Source organism: Mustela lutreola, chromosome 4 (assembly GCF_030435805.1).
Source record: "Mustela lutreola isolate mMusLut2 chromosome 4, mMusLut2.pri, whole genome shotgun sequence".
NCBI lineage: Eukaryota > Metazoa > Chordata > Mammalia > Carnivora > Mustelidae > Mustela > Mustela lutreola.
This window is the reverse complement of record NC_081293.1, coordinates 97,012,845-97,033,869: the sequence shown is the minus strand read 5'-3', so window position 1 is coordinate 97,033,869 and position 21,025 is coordinate 97,012,845. Positions and strand designations below refer to the sequence as shown.

Genomic DNA, 21,025 nt, shown 5'->3' with positions numbered 1-21,025 from the left:
TCTGCTCCTCCCTCCTCACCCCTCCCCCAACCCCAGCTTGTGCTCTCACACTCTCTCTCTCTCAAATAAATAAAATCTTCAAAAATAATAATAATAACCTTAAAGGAGAAAGTCTAAGGTCCAGAACCAAGGCAAAAAGTGCCACCAGGATCCTTGTCCATACATATGGGAGTTCCATTCACCCTTAGCTGGCTGAAGCTGACCTAGCACAGTGTACTTGTTGGGGTCTAAGAAAAACAGCAACACGAAACCCCAGTAAAGGTTGCAGTCCTGCAAGACTTGGCCTCATCCCACACCTTTTCTTCACCCTCGACCCATTCCTCAAGCAGCTCCAAGTTGGGGAAGTGACTGTTGCAGTCCAGATCTTCAGGGCTATGGAACTTGACTTGGCTTAGGGCTGGTAATAGAGATAGGATAAGTGAGTAAAAGTACTAAAGTATAAAGACTAACTAAACTTTGACTAAGTAAAACTACTCATCGGCAAGAATTAGGAAGTGACAAAAGGGAGATAGACGGAAGAAATGTAAGAGTGCTAATAACTACTCATAGCTTGAAATCAACACATATTGTTTAAAATTGAACATGAAGGTAGTTAACAAAGCATGAAATCGCTCCAGCATCAATTTAAAGGTTTTCATCATCTCTTGTCTCAACCTTGAAAGGATCTATTACAAACAATTATTTTTATAAAGAAACACTTTGCTAAATTGAGCAATGCCTTCCATTTCACTTCAGTTTATTATTCCCCTGTTAAATTCAACTAAGCTTAATACTTATTTGCTTTAAATTAACAAGAATATTATGATCAAGATATATTGTGATCTTGTTATGAAATTATTTCCCGTCATTATGCCCTGTGACTATGTCCACTTATAAAGCATAAACAGATGTCTGGAATGATGCTCACCAAATATTACTACTAGTAACTTCTGAGTGGTAAAATTGTTGTCTTCTTATCCATTATTTCCTGCATTGCTTAACTTCTTTTTTAAAACTTTTATTTAAATTCCAATCAGTTAATATACAGTGTATTATTAGTTTCAGGTATACAATAGGTTGATAAAACACTTATATATAACACCAAGGGCTCATCACAAGCAACCTCCTTAATCTCCACTATCTATTCAACATATCCCTCCCTCCTACCTCCTTTCTGGTAACCATCATTTTGTTCTCCACAGTTAAGTGTCTGTTTCTTGGATTGGCTCTCTCTCTCTCTCTCTCTTTTTTTCCCACTTTGTTCATTTCTTTAATTTCTTAAATTCCACATATAAGTGACATCATATGGTGTTTGCCTTCCTCTGACTAACTTTTTTCACTTAGCATTTACTCTCTAGCCCCATCCATGTTATTGCAAATGGCAAGATTCCATCCCTTTTATGACAGGGTAATATTCCACTATATATATATTTACACACACACACACACATACCACCTCTTCTTTACCCATTCATCCATCAATGAACACTTGGGCTGTATCCATAGTTTGGCTATTATAGATGATATTGCTATAAATGTTGGGGTCTATGCACCCCTTTGAGGTAGTAATTTTGTACTTTTTTTCCCCTTTGGGTAAATACCTAGTAGTGCAATTGCTGGATGGTAGGGTAGTTCTATTTCTAAATTCTTGAGGAAACTCCCTACTGTTTTCCAGAGTGGCTGCACCAGTTTGCAATCTCACCAACAGTGCAAGAGGGTTCATCTTCCTCCACATCCTCAACGATATTTGTTGTTCCTTGAATTTTTCATTTTAACCCTTCTGACAGGTGTGAGGTAACGTCTCATTGTAGTTTTGATTTGCATTTCCCTGATGATTAGTGATGGTGAGACTTTTTCCATGTGTCTGTTGGCCATCTGGATGTCTTCTTTGGAAAAAAATGTCTATTTATGTCTTCTGCCCACTTCTTAACCAGATTATTTGGTTTTGGGGGGTGTTGGGTTTTATAGGTTCTTTGTAGATTTTCAATACTAACCCTTTATTGGCTATGTCATTTATGAAAATCTTCTCCCACTCCAAAGGTTGCCTTTTAGTTTTGTTGGATTGTTTCCATCACTGTGCAGAACCTTTTATCTTGATGCAGGCTCAACAGTTTATTCCCCTTGCCTCCGAAGACATACCTAAAATGAAGCTGCTATGCCTGATGTCAAGGAGGTGACTGCCTGTGTTCTCTTCTAGGATTTTTATGGTTTCAGACCTCACATTTAAGGCTTTGATTCATTTTGAATTTATTTTTGTGTATGGTGTAAGAAAGTGGTCCAGTTTCATTCTTTTGCATGTGGCTATCCAGTTTTCCCAGCACTAATTGTTGAAGACATGGTCTTTTTTCCATTGGATTTGCTTTCCTGTTTTGTCCAAGATTAATTGACCATATAATTGTGGGTTCATTTCTAGGTTTTCTATTCTGTTCCATTGATCTATGTGTCTGTTTTTGTGCCAGCACCATCCTGTTTTGATCACTAGAGCTTTGTAATACAGGCTGAAATCTGGAATCATGATGCCTTGAGCTTTGCTTTCTTTTTCAAGGTTGCTTTGGCTATTCGGGGTCTTCTGTGACTCCATACAAATTTTAGGATTTTTTGTTCTAGCTTTGTGGAAAATGCTGTTGATTTTTTTATAGGGATTGCATAAAATGTGTAGATTGCTTTGGGTAGTATACACATTTTAACAATATTTGTTCTTCTGATCCATAAGCATGAAATGCTCTTTCATTTCTTTGAGTCATCTTGAATTTCTTTCATCAGTATTCTATAGTTTTCAGAGTACGGGTCTTTCACCTCTTTGGTTAGATTTATCCCTAGGTATCTTACTGTTTTGGGTGTAGTAAATAGGATTAATATCTTAATTTCTCTTTATGCTGCTTTATTATTGGTGTATAGAAATGCAGATTCTGCATCCAGCAAATTTACTGAATTCATTTATCAGTTCCAGCAAACTTTGGGGGGATCCTTTTGGGTTTTCTAGGTATAGTATCATGTCATCCTGCAAACAGTGGAAGTTTTAGTTCTTCCTTGACAATCTGGATGCCTTTTCTTTTTGCTGCCTGATTGCTGTGCCAATGCTATGTTAAGTAGCAGGGTTGAAAGTGGACATCCCTGTCTTTCTCCTGACTGCAGAGGATGATATTAGCTGAGCGTTTTTCATATATGGCCTTTATTATGTTAAGGTATGTTCCCTCTAAAACAACTTTGATGAGGGTCTTTAGTATGAATGGATGTTGTATTTTGTCAACTTTTTTTTTTCTGCATCTATTGAATTGATCATGCCGAATGATTCTTTTAACATATTATTGGATTCAATTTGCTAGTATTTTATTGAGTATTTTGGCATCCCTGTTCATTAGGGATACTGGCCTGTAGCTCTCTTTTTTTAGTGCAGTCTTTATCTTGTTTTGGTATCTGGGTAATGCTGGCCTCAAATAATGAGTTTGGAAATTTTCCTTCCTTTTCTATTTTTTAGAATAGTCTGAAAAGAATAAATACTAACTCTTCTTTCTTTCCTTTTTTTTTTTTTTTTAAGTGAGAGAACTTGTAAGCAGAAGAGAGGGGGAGAGGGAGAAAGAGAAAGAGAATCTTAATCTGCATTAAGATTAAGAGAATCTTAATCTGCACTGAGTTCAGACCCTGACAACAGGGCTCAATCTCATAAGACTAGATCATGATCTGAGCTAAAATCAAGAGTTGGACACTTAGCCAACTAAGCCACCCAGGTACCCCACTAACTCTTCTTTAAATGTTTGGTAGAATTTGCCTGTAAAACTATCTGGGTTTTTGTTTGTTTGTAGTCTTCTGATGACTGACTCAATTTCTTTGCTGTTTATCAGTCTGTTCAAGTTTTCTGTTTCTTCCTGTTTCATTGGTAGTTTATATGTTTCCAGAAGTTTGTCCTTTTCTTCAAGGTTGCCTAATTTGTTGACATGTAGTTTTTGATAATATTCTCTTATAATTGTTTGTATTTCTGCAGTGTTCATTGTTATTTCTCTTTTTGCATTTGTGATTTTATTTGGGTCATTTTCTTTTTGATAAGTCTAGTTAGAAGTTTATCAATTTTATTGATTTTTCAATGCTGCTGGTTTAATTTATCTGTTCTGGGTTTTTTAATTTAATTTAATTTTTTTTCAGTGTTCCAAGATTCATTGTTTATGCACCCTACCCACTGCTCCATGCAATACATGCCTTCCTTAATATCTACCATCAGGATCAACTAACCCCCCACCTCCCTCCCCTCCAAAACCCTCAGTTCATTTCTCAGAGTCCACAGTCTCTTATGGTTCATCTCCCCCCTCAAATTTCCCCCAATTCACTTTTCCTTCCCTGCTCCTAATGTGCTCCATTTAATTCCTTATGCTCCACAAGTAAGTGAAACCATATGAAAATTGACTCTCTGCTTGACTTATTTCACTTGGCATAATCTCTTCCAGTCCTGTCCATGTTGATACAAAAGTTGGGTATTCATCCTTTCTGATGGAGGCATAATATTCCATTGTATATATGGACCATATCTTCTTTATCCATTCATCTGCTGAAGGGCATCTTGGCTCTTTCCACAGTTTAGCGATTGTGGCCATTGCTGCTATTAACATTGGGGTACATATGGCCCTTCTTCTATTGACATCAGCCACATCAACCTCTTTCAAGGCATGTCTCCAAAGGCAAAGGAAACAAAAGCGAAAATGAACTTTTGGGACCTCATCAAGATCAAAAGCCTCGGCACATCAAAGGAAAGAGTCAACAAAACAAAGAGGCAACCCGTGGAATGGGAGAAGATATTCGCAAATGACACTACAGAAAAAGGGCTGATATCCAAGATCTATAAAGAACTCCTCAAACTCAACACACACAAAACAGATAATCATGTCAAAAAATGGGCAGAAGACATGAACAGACACTTCTCCAAAGAAGACATACAAATGGCTAACAGACACATGAAAAAATGTTCATCATCATTAGCCATCAGGGAGATTCAAATCAAAACCACATTGAGATACTACCTTATACCAGTTAGAACGGCCAAAATCAATAAGACAGGAAACAACAAGTGTTGGAGAGGATGTGGAGAAAGGGGAACCCTCTTACACTGTTGGTGGGAATGCAAGTTGGTACAGCCAACTGTTTGGAAAACAGTGTGCTCTTTTTTTTTTTTCTTAAAGATTTTATTTATTTATTTGTTTGAGATAGAAAGCATGTGAAAGAGCACAAGGAGGGGGAGCAGCAAAGGGAGAGGGAGAAGTAGGGAGCCTGATGCAGGGCTCAATCCCAGGACCCTTTCCATATGGAAAGGCATATGCTTAACCAACTCAGACACCCAGGCAGCCCTGTTCTTTTCTTTTTTTCTTTTCAGTTTCCTTATCATTTATTTATGGTCTAATTTTTATTACTTCCTTCCTCTTGCTGGTTTTAGGTTTCATTCATTGTTCTTTTTCTACTCTTTTTGGTGTAAGGTTTGGTTGAATTTGAGCGATCTTTCTTGCTTCCTGAGGTAGGCCTGTATTTCTATATACTTCCTTCTTAAGACCACTTTTGCTGCATCCCAAAGGTTTGGGATCATTGTGTTTTCAGTTTCATTTGTTTCCATGTATTTTTAATTTCTTCTTCCCTTCCCTAGTTGACCCATTCATTGTTTAGTAGCATGTTATTTAACCTCCATGTCTTTGGGTCTTTCCAGGTTTTTTTTTTCTCATGGTTGACTTCTAGTTTCATAGCACTGTGGTCAGAAGAGACACATGGTATTACTTCAATCTTTCTGTATTTATTGAGGACTGTTTTGTGACATAATATGTGATATATTCTGGAGAACGCCTGTGTATCCATGAAAAGAATGTATGTTCTGTTGTTTTATGATGGAATGTTCTCAATAAATCTGTTATGTCCATCTGGTCCAGTGTGTCATTCAAACCCACTGTTTCCTTGTTTACATTGCTTAGATGATCTAGCCACTGGTGTAAGTGGGGTATTAAAGTCCCCTACTATTATTGTGTTATCATCAGTTAGTTCCTTTATGCTTGTAATTAATTGTTTTATATATACTTGGGTGCTCCCGTGTTGGGAATATAAATATTTACAATTGTTATATCTTCTTGTCAGATTGTTCCCTTTATGATCATATAATGCCCTTCTTTGTCTCTTTTTACAGGTTCTGTTTTAAAGACTAGTTTGTGCGGTATAAGCATTGCTACTCTGGCTTTGTTTTGATACCATTTTCGTGATAAATATTTCTTATTCCCTTATTATCAATCTGCAGGTATCTTTAGATCTAAAATGAATCTCTTATAGGTAGCATAAAGATAGGTCTTGTTTTTTATATCCATTCTGACACCCAATGTCTTTCGATTGGACCACCTAAACCATTTACATTCAAAGTAATTATTGATAGATATACATTTATTATCATTTTATTACTTGCTTTTTCATTGTTTCTGGAGATTTTCTCTAATCCTGTCTTGTCTTTGCCACATTTGAACTCCTTTTTGCCCTCAGAGAGTCCCCTTTAATATTTCTTGAAGGGCTGTTTTAGTGGTCACAAACTAACCTTTTATAATGAGTATTTATTATTTATAAAATCAATTACTTTAATTTAAAATAAAATATAAATAAAACTTACAAGTTACTTCACCATTAACTCTGACAAATCAATGATCAGCTATGTTTAAGCAGTGTCACCTTACAACGGTACATGAATTAAGGGCAAGTTGTTTATTTAATATGGACTATTTAACTTCTTTTTTTTTTAAGATTTTGTTCATTTATTTGACAAAGATCACAAGTAGGCAGAGTGGCAGGCAGAGAGAGAGAGAGAGAGAGGGAAGCAGGCTCCCTGCTATGCAGAGAGCCAGGTGTGGGGCTTGATCCCAGGACCCAGAGATCATGACCGGAGCTGAAGGCAGAAGTTTAACCCACTAAGCCACCCAGGCACCCCTAACTTCTTTTATTAATACATTAATATTCGTAATTAATGAATTAGATTAAGATCAAGGAAACATATTATCCTGACATGAGTCATAAAATAAGAAAATATGCTTGATGAACCTAAGAACTCACAATCCTTGTAATAGTTAATGAGTACAAACTAATGCACTAGGCACTAGTTTTATAAAAATAATGTCAAGAAGCATATATTTTAACCAATGATCAAATACAGTCGAATTTTTAAAAAGGAAAATATGTGTTTACGTGTGTGGGTTTAAGAGGAGCCATATCTCTAGTTATAAGCATACTTTGTTTTAATGCAATTAGCTTTACTGCACTTCACAAATATTGTATTTTTTAAAGGTCTGTGGCAACCCTACATCAAGGAAGTCTGTCTGCACCATTTTTCCAATAGCATTTGCTATGTCTCTGTGTCACATTTTGGTAATTCTCGCAATATTCCAAAAGTTTTCATTCTCTATTTGTTCTGGTGATCTGTGATCGGTGATATCTGAGGCTACTACTAGAGCATGGAGATGTGATTGAATTCCTGCAATCTCATGAAAAAAAAAAAAAAAACTTTAACAGACAAGGAGTTGCTTCTGATGCGTGAGCAAAAAAGTGGAATCTACTCCTGATGACCATGCTGTGAAGACTGCCGAAATGACTAAAATAGATTTAGAATAGGACATAAACTTAGCTGATAAAACAATGGCATTGTTTGAGAGTACTGACTCTCAAACTATGAACTCTGGTAAAATGCTATCAAGCAGCATCACTTGCTGAGAAAGAGTTCATGAAAGAAAGAGTAATCAATGCAGCAAACTCTGTTGTCTTAGTTTAAGAAGCCGTCAATGGGGAACACTATACCCATATAGTCAATACATCATTGTTCATCAATTGACGAATATAACTTTCTTAATGCTTAATGACTTATTACTTAGAATACATATTACATATTTATCAGTCATTTACTTTCCACAATCTCATACTCCTTGATTTCCTTCCCAATCCCCTCTCCAAATTCCTTATGCATTAAAAAAAAAAAAAATGAGATAGCTAGACAGATAGATAGATACTTGCTTTGAGTAATAACTGGTTAGCACTGAGCCATGCATATGAAAAAATACTTTATTTGAAGCAGAAGATCATAATATATAGACCTTAATATGTCATTAACTTCTGTTAGAGACTATCAAGAATATCTGCTACCTCCTTTAATGCAAAGGGGTTTTCAATAATAACACCTCTCATAGTGTTTCTAAGAGTTACCCACAAACCATCTCCATCAGAAGCATTTGAAGCCATCATTAAATACGCATTACTGATCTGGGTTAAAGCCCACAAGAGTGGAGCTGAGAAATCTGCAGATATACCCAGCCCTGGCTGATTATTTTGTGTAGCATCTTGCATTATACACAATTGTGTGCTTTTATGTCTTATAAAAGATATTTTATTTGCATATTACCGTATCTTGAAGAGAAAGTTTGTATCACTTCCAGATGCACTTCACTAAAACACAGAGAAGCTATATATGCTCAAGATCAATTAGCACAATGCCAGGTATGCATTTATTCCTTCATCCAACATGAATTTGTCAAGTGTTGACTAAGTTCCAGACTGGTCTAGGCATAGAGATACAGCAGCGACCAAGCAAAGACTCCTACAAGGCACATATTCTCCTGGGGAGAAGTTTAGACAGCCAGTAAGCATTACACAAGAGTAATTAGATAGAGCCACGCCCCCAGACTCTTAATTGAGTGCTTTCTCACGCCACCAAATGGTTGGTTCACTGACTGTAATGCATCATATCATGTAGCATGCATAAGCAAGATGCAAATACAATAAAAATCAGGATTCATTCTGCAGGCAGTAGGGAGAGTGGATCGAGGCATCAGAGTTTAAGGAGTAGAGCAAACCTGAGTTCAAAGTCTGCCCTCAGCACTTCGTATACCAAGGCAGCAACCTGGACAAGTTATCTAAGCTTTTAAGATTTAGTTACAGAATTTATTAATACCTATCAATACCAATTTATCAATAGCCCTGGAAGGATCAGTGTGAGGATCAAGCATGGGTCTAGCAGAATGTAGGCCCGTGTTATGTTCTCTCTTTCCCCAAATCAAATGTGAATCTCATCTGACTATACCACTGCATACCTAACCTAAAAGGCTAGATTTTAGATTCACTGGAAGTCAACTGTCACTAGTTTGCTTAAATTTCATCATAAAGACTGCTTTCACAAATTTGATCATATATTATATACTTAGATGCTGCCCTTCTGGGATAAAAAAGGCAATATTATCCTATTATTTTTAAAAAAACATGCATTTTGAGAGTTTTTTTAATCAAAATACTACTCTATACTCTGGGACTATCACTCATTTTCAAGGCAGAATATGTTAGATCATCAGGGGCGCCTGCGTGGCTCAGAGGGTTGAGCCTCTGCCTTCGGGTCATGGTTTCAGGGTCCCGGGATTGAGCCCCGCATTGGGATCTCTGCTGAGTGGGAAGCCTGCTTTCCCCCTTTTTCTCTGCCTGTGTCTCTGCCTACTTGTGATCTCTCTCTCTCTGTCAAATAAATAAATAAAATCTTTTTTAAAAAAAGAATAGGGACGCCTGGGTGGCTCAGTTGGTTGGATGACTGCCTTCGGCTCAGGTCATGATCCCGGAGTCCCGGGATCGAGTCCCGCATCGGTCTCCCAGCTCCACGGGGAGTCTGCTTCTCTCTCTGACCTTCTCCTCGCTCATGTTCTCTCTCACTGTCTCTCTCTCAAATAAATAAATAAAATCTTTAAAAAAAAAAAAAAATAAAAAAAAAAAATAAAAAAAAAATAAAAAAAGAATATATTAGATCATCGCTAAAAAAAAATCTATGTGTATACTAATACGTCATCTCTTCTTATCGAAATATTGAGTGATATAGTAAGTCCCTAAATAGTAAGTCCAGCTCCCACATCCTACGTCTCCAACCTAATTTTCTCCCTTCTTTGCCAGCTCACAACAACCCAGTGACACTGGCATTCCTTGGCTCCTCAAACCTACCAGACTCCCCAGCAGTTAAACACCATGCATGGCGAGGTCCTCTGGTCACCAACCTAATGATTAACTGGGTCCCACCTTAAACATCTGGTTCTCAGAGAAGCCCTCTCTGACCCTCCATCCTGGCAAGGTCAGGCTGCACCGTACAGGGTGATATGGTGAAGCCTCCAGATAACGATAAATGACAGAGAAGCCTGGGTTCCCATCAGTCATCTAACAAAATGGAGTTATGCTACAGCACAAATACACAGCTGTGTATTTGTATCGATAAAATTTCACAAGCAGCACGATATAACTGACAATAATGCACCTGTGATGGTAGCCAGGGCTTTCAGAAGTAGCCCCTCCTCTGCCATGACACAGAATGCATTGCTGATAACAGGGAGTTCTATTTTTTTTTTTTTTGACATATAATGTATCATTTGCCCCAGGGGTACAGGTCTATGAATCATCAGTCTTAAACAATTCACAGCACTCACCACAGCACATACCCTCCCCAGTGTCCATCACCCAGCAACCCTACCCCTCCCCCCCCCCAGCAGCCTTCAGTTTGCTTCCTGAGATTAAGAGTCCCTTATGGTTTATCTAACAGGGAGTGCTATTAAGGGCAACTCCTGACATGGCCCAATTCTCCTCATTTCTGCTTTTATCCCTGATTGTCAGACTGCATTTTGCAGAGAACTTTGGAAGTATGTTAATGGTCTGAGGCACACTGAGACATATGTTAATAGTATACCAAGCCCTTTTTCAGAGTTCTTTTTATTTGTATCTACTGTTTACTTTCTGTTAATGTTTGTTTTCTCTACTTAAGGATTGTGCCTACCCCATCACCCGCTGTATCACCAAGTGCCTGCCAGTTCCCAGCATACAGAAGGAGTATGTGCAATGACCCCGTCACTGGATCGATGATTTAAGACGTAAGGGTGTGTCCACGTGGAAGAAACATGGTGTACAGAAGTGCAGTTTACTTAACACATGTAAAGTGTATAAAGTAGTGCTGGGCACCTAGTGAGCACTCAGTCAATGCTCTCATCATCTACCAGTAGTACAACAGAAGAGAGAGGGCCTGTGAGTGTCTGACAAATGACAAGGTCGAGCATGCGCTGTGTGGTTAACCTTGTCAGAGCAGAGGTTCACACAGTAAAGGAACCACAGTAACCCTTCACAGCAGGGATTTCTGAGTTAATTCATTTTAACATGTGAATGTGCAACTTTAACAGCCCAAGATCTTTTCACATATTCATGGCTGAACTCAGCACTTTCAACAATCCTGTCTTACACACATAAGCACTTCTGTGGGATAGAGCAAAGAAAGAGATCCATGCTCCATTCCCTCAGAGAATGGGAAGAAATCTGGTATCCTTAAATATTTTAAGGAAAGGTCATACATCTCTTTTCCTAGACATATGAAAATGAAACAGACAATGAAAGTACAAATACCTATATCTCAGGTCACTGAAATCCCACCAGCTGCTTTAAAATTAACAAAAAGAAGTTAAAACTCGAGGTCACTTTGCCTCCGCTCATCCCAGAACTGCAACTGTGTTCCCTAAAGAAATCACTGATGCAAGCAATTCAGGGAAGGAATACCTAAGTGGAAAAAGTTTTTACACCTACCAGTCCGAGCTGTTTTGAGAATGGATGCCTTTCATTATTTTTATTTATTAGGCTCTCACACTTTCCTTTAACTTTCATGCCATTCTTACTGTTTTCTCAAAGAGTCCATTTTCTAAGAGTCCTCCATCTAAGATAACACATTTTAGCCATCTGTATACTTTCTAGGAAATTTCTAACAAAAAAGAAAGATTGCTATAAAATCAAGTAATTCCCCCACTGTCAGAACCTAATGTATGCAACAATCAGACACAACTCCCCCTAAGGCCTTAAGTAACAAATGTTAACGTACATAACCACTTATTAATATTGCAGAGGGAAAGAGACCCTCCACTGAGTACATATGCCACATGAAGGTACTCTGACAGAAATGGGCATCTGCCATCTGGTCTAGTCAACTATTCCACTTCACAGAAAGAATATTCATAAGTCACAGCCAGGGCCTATACCAAGCTTGAGTAATTAAATACAAATGCAAAATTATAATACAAAAACAGATCAAGTGGCAGCAGCAATGTTCACAATAGCCAAACTATGGAAAGAGCCTAGATGTCCATCAACAGATGAATGGATCAAGAAGATGTGGTATATATATACAATGGAATACTATGCAGCCATCAAAAAAGAAATCTTGCCACTTGTAATGAAGTGAATGGAACTAGAGGGTATTATGCTTAAGCAAAATAAGTCAATCAGAGAAAGACAATTATTCATATAATCCCTCTGATATGAGGAATTTCAGAGGCAGGGCAGGGGGTTTTGTGGGGGAAGGGAGAGAAAAATGAAACAAGATGGGACTGGGAAGGAAGACAAATTCAAACCATAAGAGACTCTTGATCTGAGGAAACAAACTGAAGGCTTCTGGGGGTGGGGGTAGGGATAGGGTGGCTGGGTGATGGACACTGGGGAGGGTATGTACTATGGTGAATGCTGTGAGTTGTGTAAGACTGATGATTCACAGACCTGTACCCCCAAAACAAATAGTACATAAAAAAAATTGCTATTCTTCCATGGAGTCACATTGACATTTAACCTCAAGTACATTTGTAATAAACACTTCCATTTTCAGTAAGATTTCACTTTCCCTAGTTCCTTTCTAAAATTAACTCAAATTTAACCTTATAGGTTAGTGAATAAGAAAATCCCTTTGGAATAAACAGGGGGGAAATTTATTAATATTCTAAAGAATGATACCTACCTCAGGCCCTGTGATATGCATCAGACCAGAAACAGCAGAGGCAACAGCATCATAACCAGCTCGCTCAGACAGTGGGCCTGTCTGGCCATATCCTAAAATGAGAAGAATGGACATAGCAGCATCATGCAAGGAGAGAAGAGTAAAATGACATGTTTGCAGCCAGAAATCTTGAGCAATTTATCACTATGAGATCGATAGTACTTGAAAAGGAAGCAATAAAAATTATTCATGATCTTATATCCCAAAACGTTTTAAACTGGTAACTTGAGGGCAAGATCCCACTGCATGAATGTTCTGTCTGTCCTGAAGAGGGTCCTGAAATGTCTTCATGTAGTTTCCAACATTTTTAAAAAGCAGGAGATAGCACATAAAATGCAAATTTCTTGAAAAATCATAAAATAGTTCAAAACTAGGCCCACACAACAATCAATTAGAGTTAATAACAGCTCTTCCCTTTATACAGGGAAACAAATTCTCAATTTGCCATTCCTCCATGACTCTTACTCCTTAATGCCTGAGCCTGATTCACTGATTTAATCTTGCCTCCCAGCTCCATTCATATATGTTACTCTTGTTCTATACAAAACAATAACAAAGTAAAATAAAATAGTGTTTCTCTAGATGCTGTTGACATTTTTCATATATGTGTGTGTATACCTATATATATAAATGATGACTAAAAATTATTTCTAAAGATTTTATTTATTTATTTATTTGACAGAAAGAGAGAGAGAGAAAGAGAGAGAGAGAGCATGAGCAGGGGACGGAGGGAGGAGCAAGGAGAGAGGAGAATCGGGCTCCCCGCTGAGCAGGGAGCCCAGTGCAGAACTAGCTCCCAGGACCCTGGGATCATGACCTGAGCTGAAGGCAGATACTGAATCAACTGAGCCACCCAGGTGCCCCAACTAAAATTTTTGATCATAAACAATATGATTATGTAACCTAACAGTGCTTTTTAAGATTACAAAAAGAAAGTGAAGGTATTACTTTTTCTTTTCTCTTTCCTTTTTTTTGGTCGGGGAGACCATCAGCAAAAATCGAAAGAACACAATAATTTCTCCTGCTCTCTTCCAGTCCTGGCACTTACTGTTAAATGGAAAAGATTATTTCAGGTGCTACATGTATCTGTCTCCATATCCTATGGTATCAACCAGAGAGAGGACACATGAAACAGCCATCAGCTATTAGCTGAAATGTCCTGCATACCTCACTTTAGAAAGATCAAAAAGAGGTACCTCGGGGCCTTTGCTTGCTTCTCCAGGCAGCTGGAATGCTCTCCCTCCATTTCACGCCATATATCCACACATCTCACACTCTCTCACATCCTCCAAATCTGCACTCAAACATCTCCTTACCAGAAAGACCTTCCCCAGAGAACACTTGTAAAAGAGCACTCTCACTTCTCACTTTGAATCCCCCTGACATTTGTCTCTGTAGCACTTATTACAAGATACATAATATAGCTATGTGTTTATTGATTTATTTTCTGTCTCCTCTCCTACCAAAATCTGTGCTCCAGAACTTTTTTCTATTTGATTCACTGCTGTAGTCACAGCATCTAGAGAAGAATTTAATAACACTCATTGATAAAAATGAATGAATGAATGAATGAATACTTGTCATATAAAACAATTTTTAAAAAACAATCTATAACAACTAAATTAATAAAAAAAAACTAAAGAAGTTTTTGTTTTGTTTTGTTTTTTACCAAAATGACAATATGGGAGCTTTCTGGATTGTCCCTCTCCCACAGACACGACAAATGTACAGCGCCACGTGAAGCAATTCCCTCTGAGAGAAATCCAGAACTATTTGTTTGATTCCTATACATTGGTGATAGAGAAAATACCCACATCGAAATGGGTGTTTAAACCCCACTCCAGGCACAACACCATATATTCAGGAGGGAACCCCCAACTCATAGCTTCTCCTCAAGGACTGAAGGGTTTGGACCACATATCTGGGGCCCCAACTTTAAAGGCTCCCACATGAGGAGCAGGCCCCAAAGTACCTAGCTGTAAGACCAAGCAGAGCTTACATGCATGAGTCCCTTTGGACCATAACAAACAGAAAAAGAAGGTGTTGATAGGCACAGGAGCACTAACCACAGCTATCTTTCCAGGGATCAGCACAGAGGGATCAGGTAAACCATCCATCTCCCAGTCTTTCCCTGCAAAGGGTCTCACTGCATACTTTACAAGCTGCTACCTGAGGATTTGGACTATAATTAATATATATCTAGGTGCTCACTGCAATCCCTCCTGGAACCCAAAAGAACTAGTGGGTCACACTCATGCTCACTCCAATATGAGGTAAGCAGCGTCTCTCTGGAAAGAGCTTCTACACATGTCTGGCACATCAGCCTTTGCACCTACTGCCCAAGGGATGGGCCCCCAGATCACCTGACTCTGATAGCCAATGGGTTTTGCAGACACAGGGCTATGCCAGACAAAGAAGTAGTTTTTAAACAGGCTCAGGAGCAAACTCATCCCAGCTCAGTGCAGAAGGAGAAGGCACAAACACCTGTCTCTCACCAGGTGTTTCACCTTTCTCCCCAGAAGGGTTTGACTGCATACTTTCCCAGCTGTTGTCTGATCAACATGCATCTAGGTCCCAATTGCTATCATTCCCCTGGGGACACAGATGGATCTTGGCACACCCCCAACCACGAGGAGCCACAAAGAACAAAGGCAATCATAAAGATCTGAGGGAACCTGGCACTCAGACCAGACTGACTGATGAGAGCCATCTCCTACACAAGACCGGTGTCAAGACTGAGAAAGGTGGCTGTTTTAGCTAATATATAGAAACCAACATGAAGAATCAAAGTGAAGAAACAGGAATATGTTCCAAACAAGATAAAAAGGTAAATTTCCAGAAACTCATCTGACAGAAATAGAAATAAGTTATTTATCTGATAGAGAGCTCAAAATAACATAAAGATGCTCACCAAGACCAGAAGAGTGATGTACGAACAAAGTGACAATTTCAACAGAGAATATCAAAAAGTGCTACAGAAATGACAGAGCTGAAGAATAACTAAAGTGAAAAATTTCCTGGAGACACTCAACCACAGACTAGATCAACGGGAAGAAAAAAACAGCAAGTTAGAAGATAGGCAATGGAATACACCTAATCAGAGAAGCAAAGAGGAAAAAGAGTGAAGATAGCTTAAAGGACTTATGGGACATCATCAAAAAGAAAAATATTCACATTAAAGAGATCCCAGAAGAAGAAGAGAGAGAGAGGAAGAGGCAAAAGCAAATTTAAAGAAATGCCTCAAACTGTCCTTATCTGAAAGAAAAAACAAGATGTCCAGATTCAGGTAGCCCAAGAAGTACCAAATAAGATGAATCTAAGGAGATTCATATGCAGACACATTATAATTAAATTGTCAAAGGTGACAAAGAAAGCCAGCAAAAGAAAAGCAACTTGTTGCATACAAGAAAATTGTCATAAGCTATCAGTGGATTTTACAAAAACCATGTAGGCCAGAAGGGAATGAATAAGATATTCAAAATGCTGAAATAAAAAATGTTGCCAGCCAAAGACACTCTATCTAAGAGTTATCCTTCCAAATCAAATTAGAGATAAAGAATTTTCCAGACGGGGTGCCTGGGTGGCTCAGTGCATTAAGCCGCTGCCTTCGGCTCAGGTCATGATCTCAGGGTCCTGGGATCGAGTCCCGCATCGGGCTCTCTGCTCAGCAGGGAGCCTGCCTCTCTACCTACTTGTTATCTCTCTCTGTCAAATAAATAAATAAAATCTTTAAAAAAAAAAAAAAAAAGAATTTTCCAGACGAACAAAAGCTGGAGGACTTCATAACCACTAGACCAGCCTTACAATTATGTTAAAAGGAGTTCTTCAGGATAAAATGAAAGAGTGCTAATTAGTTACATGAAAACATGTCAAGGTATAAAACTCACCAGAAAAGGTAAATATATAGTTAAATTCAGAATACTCTAATGTTGTAGTGGTGGTAGGTAAGTCACTTCTATAACTGTAATATAAAAGTTAAAAGATAAAAAAAAAAAGTTAAAAGTTAAAAGACCAAAGTTAAAAGACCAAAGTATTAAGAATTCCCATAATCACAGCAATTTCCTAATGGATACATTAAAAAATGTAAACTATGAAATCAAAACCTTAAAATGTCAGGGGAGAATGTAAAAATTCAGAAGTTTTCTGTACAACACAAGTTAGGTTGTTATCAGCTTAAAATAGACTGTTATACAGGCACTTGGGTGGAATAGTCAGTTGAGTGTCCAACTCTTTTTTTTTTTTAAATTTTATTTTATTTTTTAAAAAATTTTATTTATTTATTTATTTTTAATTTTTTATTTTTTATAAACATATATTTTTTATAAACATATATTTTTATCCCCAGGTCTGTGAATCACCAGGTATTTACCCTAAAGATACAAATGTAGTGATCCAAAGGGACACATGCACCCGAATGTTTATAGCAGCAATGTCCACAATAGCCAAACTATGGAAAGAACCTAGATGTCCATCAACAGATGAATGGATCAAGAAGATGTGGTATATATACACAATGGAATACTATGCAGCCATCAAAAGAAATGAAATCTTGCCATTTGCAACAACGTGGATGGAACTAGAGCGTATCATGCTTAGCGAAATAAGTCAAGCAGAGAAAGACAACTATCATATGATCTCCCTGATATGAGGAAGTGGTGATGCAACATGGAGGCTTAAGTGGGTAGAAGAATAAATGAAACAAGATGGGATTGGGAGGGAGACAAACCATAAGTGACTCTTAATCTCACAAAACAAACTGAGAGTGTCCAACTCTTGATTTCAGCTCAGGTTGTGATCTCAGAGTCATGAGATCAAGCCCCACATCAGGCTCCATGCTCAGCGATAGTCTGCTTAGGACTCTCCCTCCCTTCCCCTCTGCTCCTGTGTGCTCTCTCTCAAATAAATAAATAAATAAATAAATATTTTTTTGAAAAAGTAAAAGTAAAATAGACTATTATAACTGTAAGATGTTTTACATAAGCCTCACGATAGTACAAAGCAAAAACCTAGAGCAGACACACAAAAGAGAAAGAAATCTAAGCATAGCACCACAGAAAATCATCAAATCATAAAAGAAAACAAAAGAGGAAGAAACAGCAGTTACAAAACAACCGGAAAACAATTAACAAAATGACACAGTAAGGTCCATACTTATCAATAATTACTTTAATGCAAATGCACTAAATTCTTCAATCAAAAGCATATAATAGCTAAACAGATTTCTTTTAAAAAAAGACCCAACTACATGCTGCCTGCAAGAGATTTATTTAAGATTCAAGTACAGAGACTGAAAATAAAGGGATAGAAAAAATATTCTATGCAAATGAAACCAAAAGAAAGCAGGGGTAGGTATACTTATATCAAGTAAAATATACTTTCAGCCAAAGACTCCAATAAGAGACAAAGAACGGCATTACATAATGATAAAAAAGTTAATCCAATGAGAAGATATAACATTTGTAGATATTTATGAACCTAACATAGAAGCAACTAAATATTTAAAGCAAATATTAACAGACATGCAGGGAGAAATAGATAGCAATACAATAACAGTAGGGTTGACTACCCTACTCTCAACAATGGATAGATAATAAAGAAAGAAAATCAATACAAAATCATTGCACTTAAACTACACATTCAACCAGATAGATTTAACAGATATTTATAGAACAATCCATCCAACAGCAGCAAAATACACATTTTGCTCAAGGATACACCTGAAACCTTCTCCAGAATAGATCGTATGTTATGCTGCAAAACTAGTCTTAATTAATTTAAGAAGATTAAAACCTTCTCAAGCACTTTTTCTGATCATGGAGGTATTAAACTAGACATCAATTATAAGAAGAAAGTTGGAAAATTCACAAATACATGGAGATTAAAAAACATGCTCCTGAAAAAAAAAAAATGGGTCAAAGAGGAAATCAAAAGATAAACCAAAAAAAATCTTGAAACAAATGAAAATGAAAATACAACTTAACAAAACTTGTAAGATATAGTAAAAGCCATTCTAAGATGGAACTATACAGTGAAAAATACCTACAATGAGAAAAAAGACCTCAAACAACCTAATTTTGCACTTCAAGGAACTAGAAAAAGGGAGAACAAACTAAGGCCAAAGTTAGCAGATGGAAGGAAATAACAAAAATCAGAACAGGTAAATATGAAAAACTAAGAAAACAATTTTTAGCTATATAATTAAGAAAAAAGAGACAAAACTCAAATAAGAAAAATCAGAAATGAAAGACAAGTTACAACTGATGCCACAGAAATACAAAGGATATAAAAGACTATTATGAACAATTATACAACAACAAATGAGACAACCTATAATAAATAGATAAATTTCTACATATGACCTACCAGGAATGATTCATGAAGAAATATAAAATCTGAACCAACCAATTACTAATAAGGAGATTGTATCAATAATCAAAAACAACCTACAGTACAAAGTCCAAGACCAAATGGCTTTACTGGTGAATTCTACTATAAATACCTAAAGAAGAACTAATATCAACCCTTCTCAAATACTTCCCAAAAATAGAAGAGGAGGGAATGCTACTAAACTCATTTTACAAGGTCAGCATTACCCTGAAACCAAAACCAACTAGGACACTATAAGAAAAGAAAATTGCAAGTCAATAACCCCAATGATACAAAAGTCTTCAGCAAAAATTAGCAAACCAAATTCAATAGAATATTTTTTTTAAGATTTTATTTATTTATTAGACAGATCACAAGTAGGCAGAGAGGCAGGCAAAGAGAGGAATGGAAGCAGGCTCCCCGCCGAGCAGAGAGCCCGACACGGGGCTCAATCCCAGGACCCCGGGATCATGACCCAAGCCAAAGGCAGAGGCTTTAACCCACTGAGCCATCCAGGTGCCCTCAATAGAACATTAATACACCATAACCAAGTGGGATTTATTCCAGGAATGAAAGGATGGTTCAACATCCACAAATCAATCAATGTGATATATCACATCAATAAAGAGAAGGATAAAAATCATATGACTATCTCAATAGATACCGATAAAGCATCTGACAAAATTCAACATCCATTTCTAATAAAAACTCTGAATAAATTGACTATGGAGGGAATGTAGCACAACATAATAAAGGCCATATATGCCAAACCCAGAGCTAACACCATATGAAATGGTGAAAAGCCAAAAGCTTTTCCTCTAAAATCAGGAACAAAACAATAGTACCTACTCTCACACCACTTCTATTCAACATAGTATTGGAAGACCTACCCAAAGCAATTAAGCAAGGAAAAGAAATAAAATGCATTCAAATCAGAAAGGAAGAAGTAAAACTGTTTTTGAATGATGTGATCTTACATAGAGAAAACCCTAAGGACTCCATCAAAAAACTGTGAGACAAATTTAGTAAAATTTCAGAATACAAAATCATTATACAAAAATCTGTTGCATCTGAGGTGCCTCAGGGGTTCAGTCGGTAGAGTCTCCAACTCTTGGTTTCACTCGGGTCATGATCTCCAGGTTGTGGTCAAGCCCCATTTGGGGGTTTTGTGTTCAAGGGTAAGTCTGCCTGAGATTTTCTCTTTCCCTCTGTCCCTCCCCCATTCATACTCTCTTTTGTTCTCTCCCTCCCTCACTCAAATAAATACATAAATTTTTTAAAAATCTGTTGCATTTCTATATACCAACAACAAATCAAATAAAAGAGAAATGAAGAAAGCAATCCCATTTACAGTAGTACCAAAAATAACAAAATACTGGGGGACTTGAATGGCTCAGATAGTTAAGCATTTGCTTTCAGCTCAGGTCATGATCTCCAGGTCCTAGGATTGAGCCTCACATCAGCCTCCCAGTTCAGCAGGGAGTCTGTTTTTCCCTCTCCCCCTACTTGTCTCTCAAATGAATAAAGGAATAAATTCTGTCTCTCGAATAAATAAAATCTCTAAAAAATACATGTGTAATATATTAACCAAAAAGATAAAAGATCTATACAATGAAAATTATAAATAGACACTGATGGAAGAAACTGAAAACACATTAAATAGAAAGATAACCCATGCTCTTGGACTAGAAGAATGAACACTGTTAAAACATCAACACTACCCAAAGCCATCTACAGATTCAACATAATTTCTATCAAAATCCCAATGGCACTTTTTATGGAATTAGAAAAATAATCTTAAATTTATATGAAACCACAAAAGACCCCAAATAGCCAAAGCTAATGTAAGGAGAACAAAGCTGGAGA

At 37.3% G+C, this 21,025-nt stretch overlaps 1 protein-coding gene across 15 annotated transcripts in view; it reads right to left on the bottom strand.

The window, feature by feature from the left end:
* The window catches only part of SUGCT (succinyl-CoA:glutarate-CoA transferase), an 811,293-nt gene that overhangs the window by 679,245 nt on the left and 111,023 nt on the right, over window positions 1–21,025 (bottom strand). For all 15 annotated transcript variants that reach the window (XM_059170572.1, XM_059170564.1, XM_059170578.1 and 12 more), the window contains exon 7: window positions 12,755–12,846. In XM_059170572.1, the coding sequence (XP_059026555.1) occupies window positions 12,755–12,846 (92 nt within the window). The remainder of the gene's footprint in view (window positions 1–12,754; window positions 12,847–21,025) is intronic.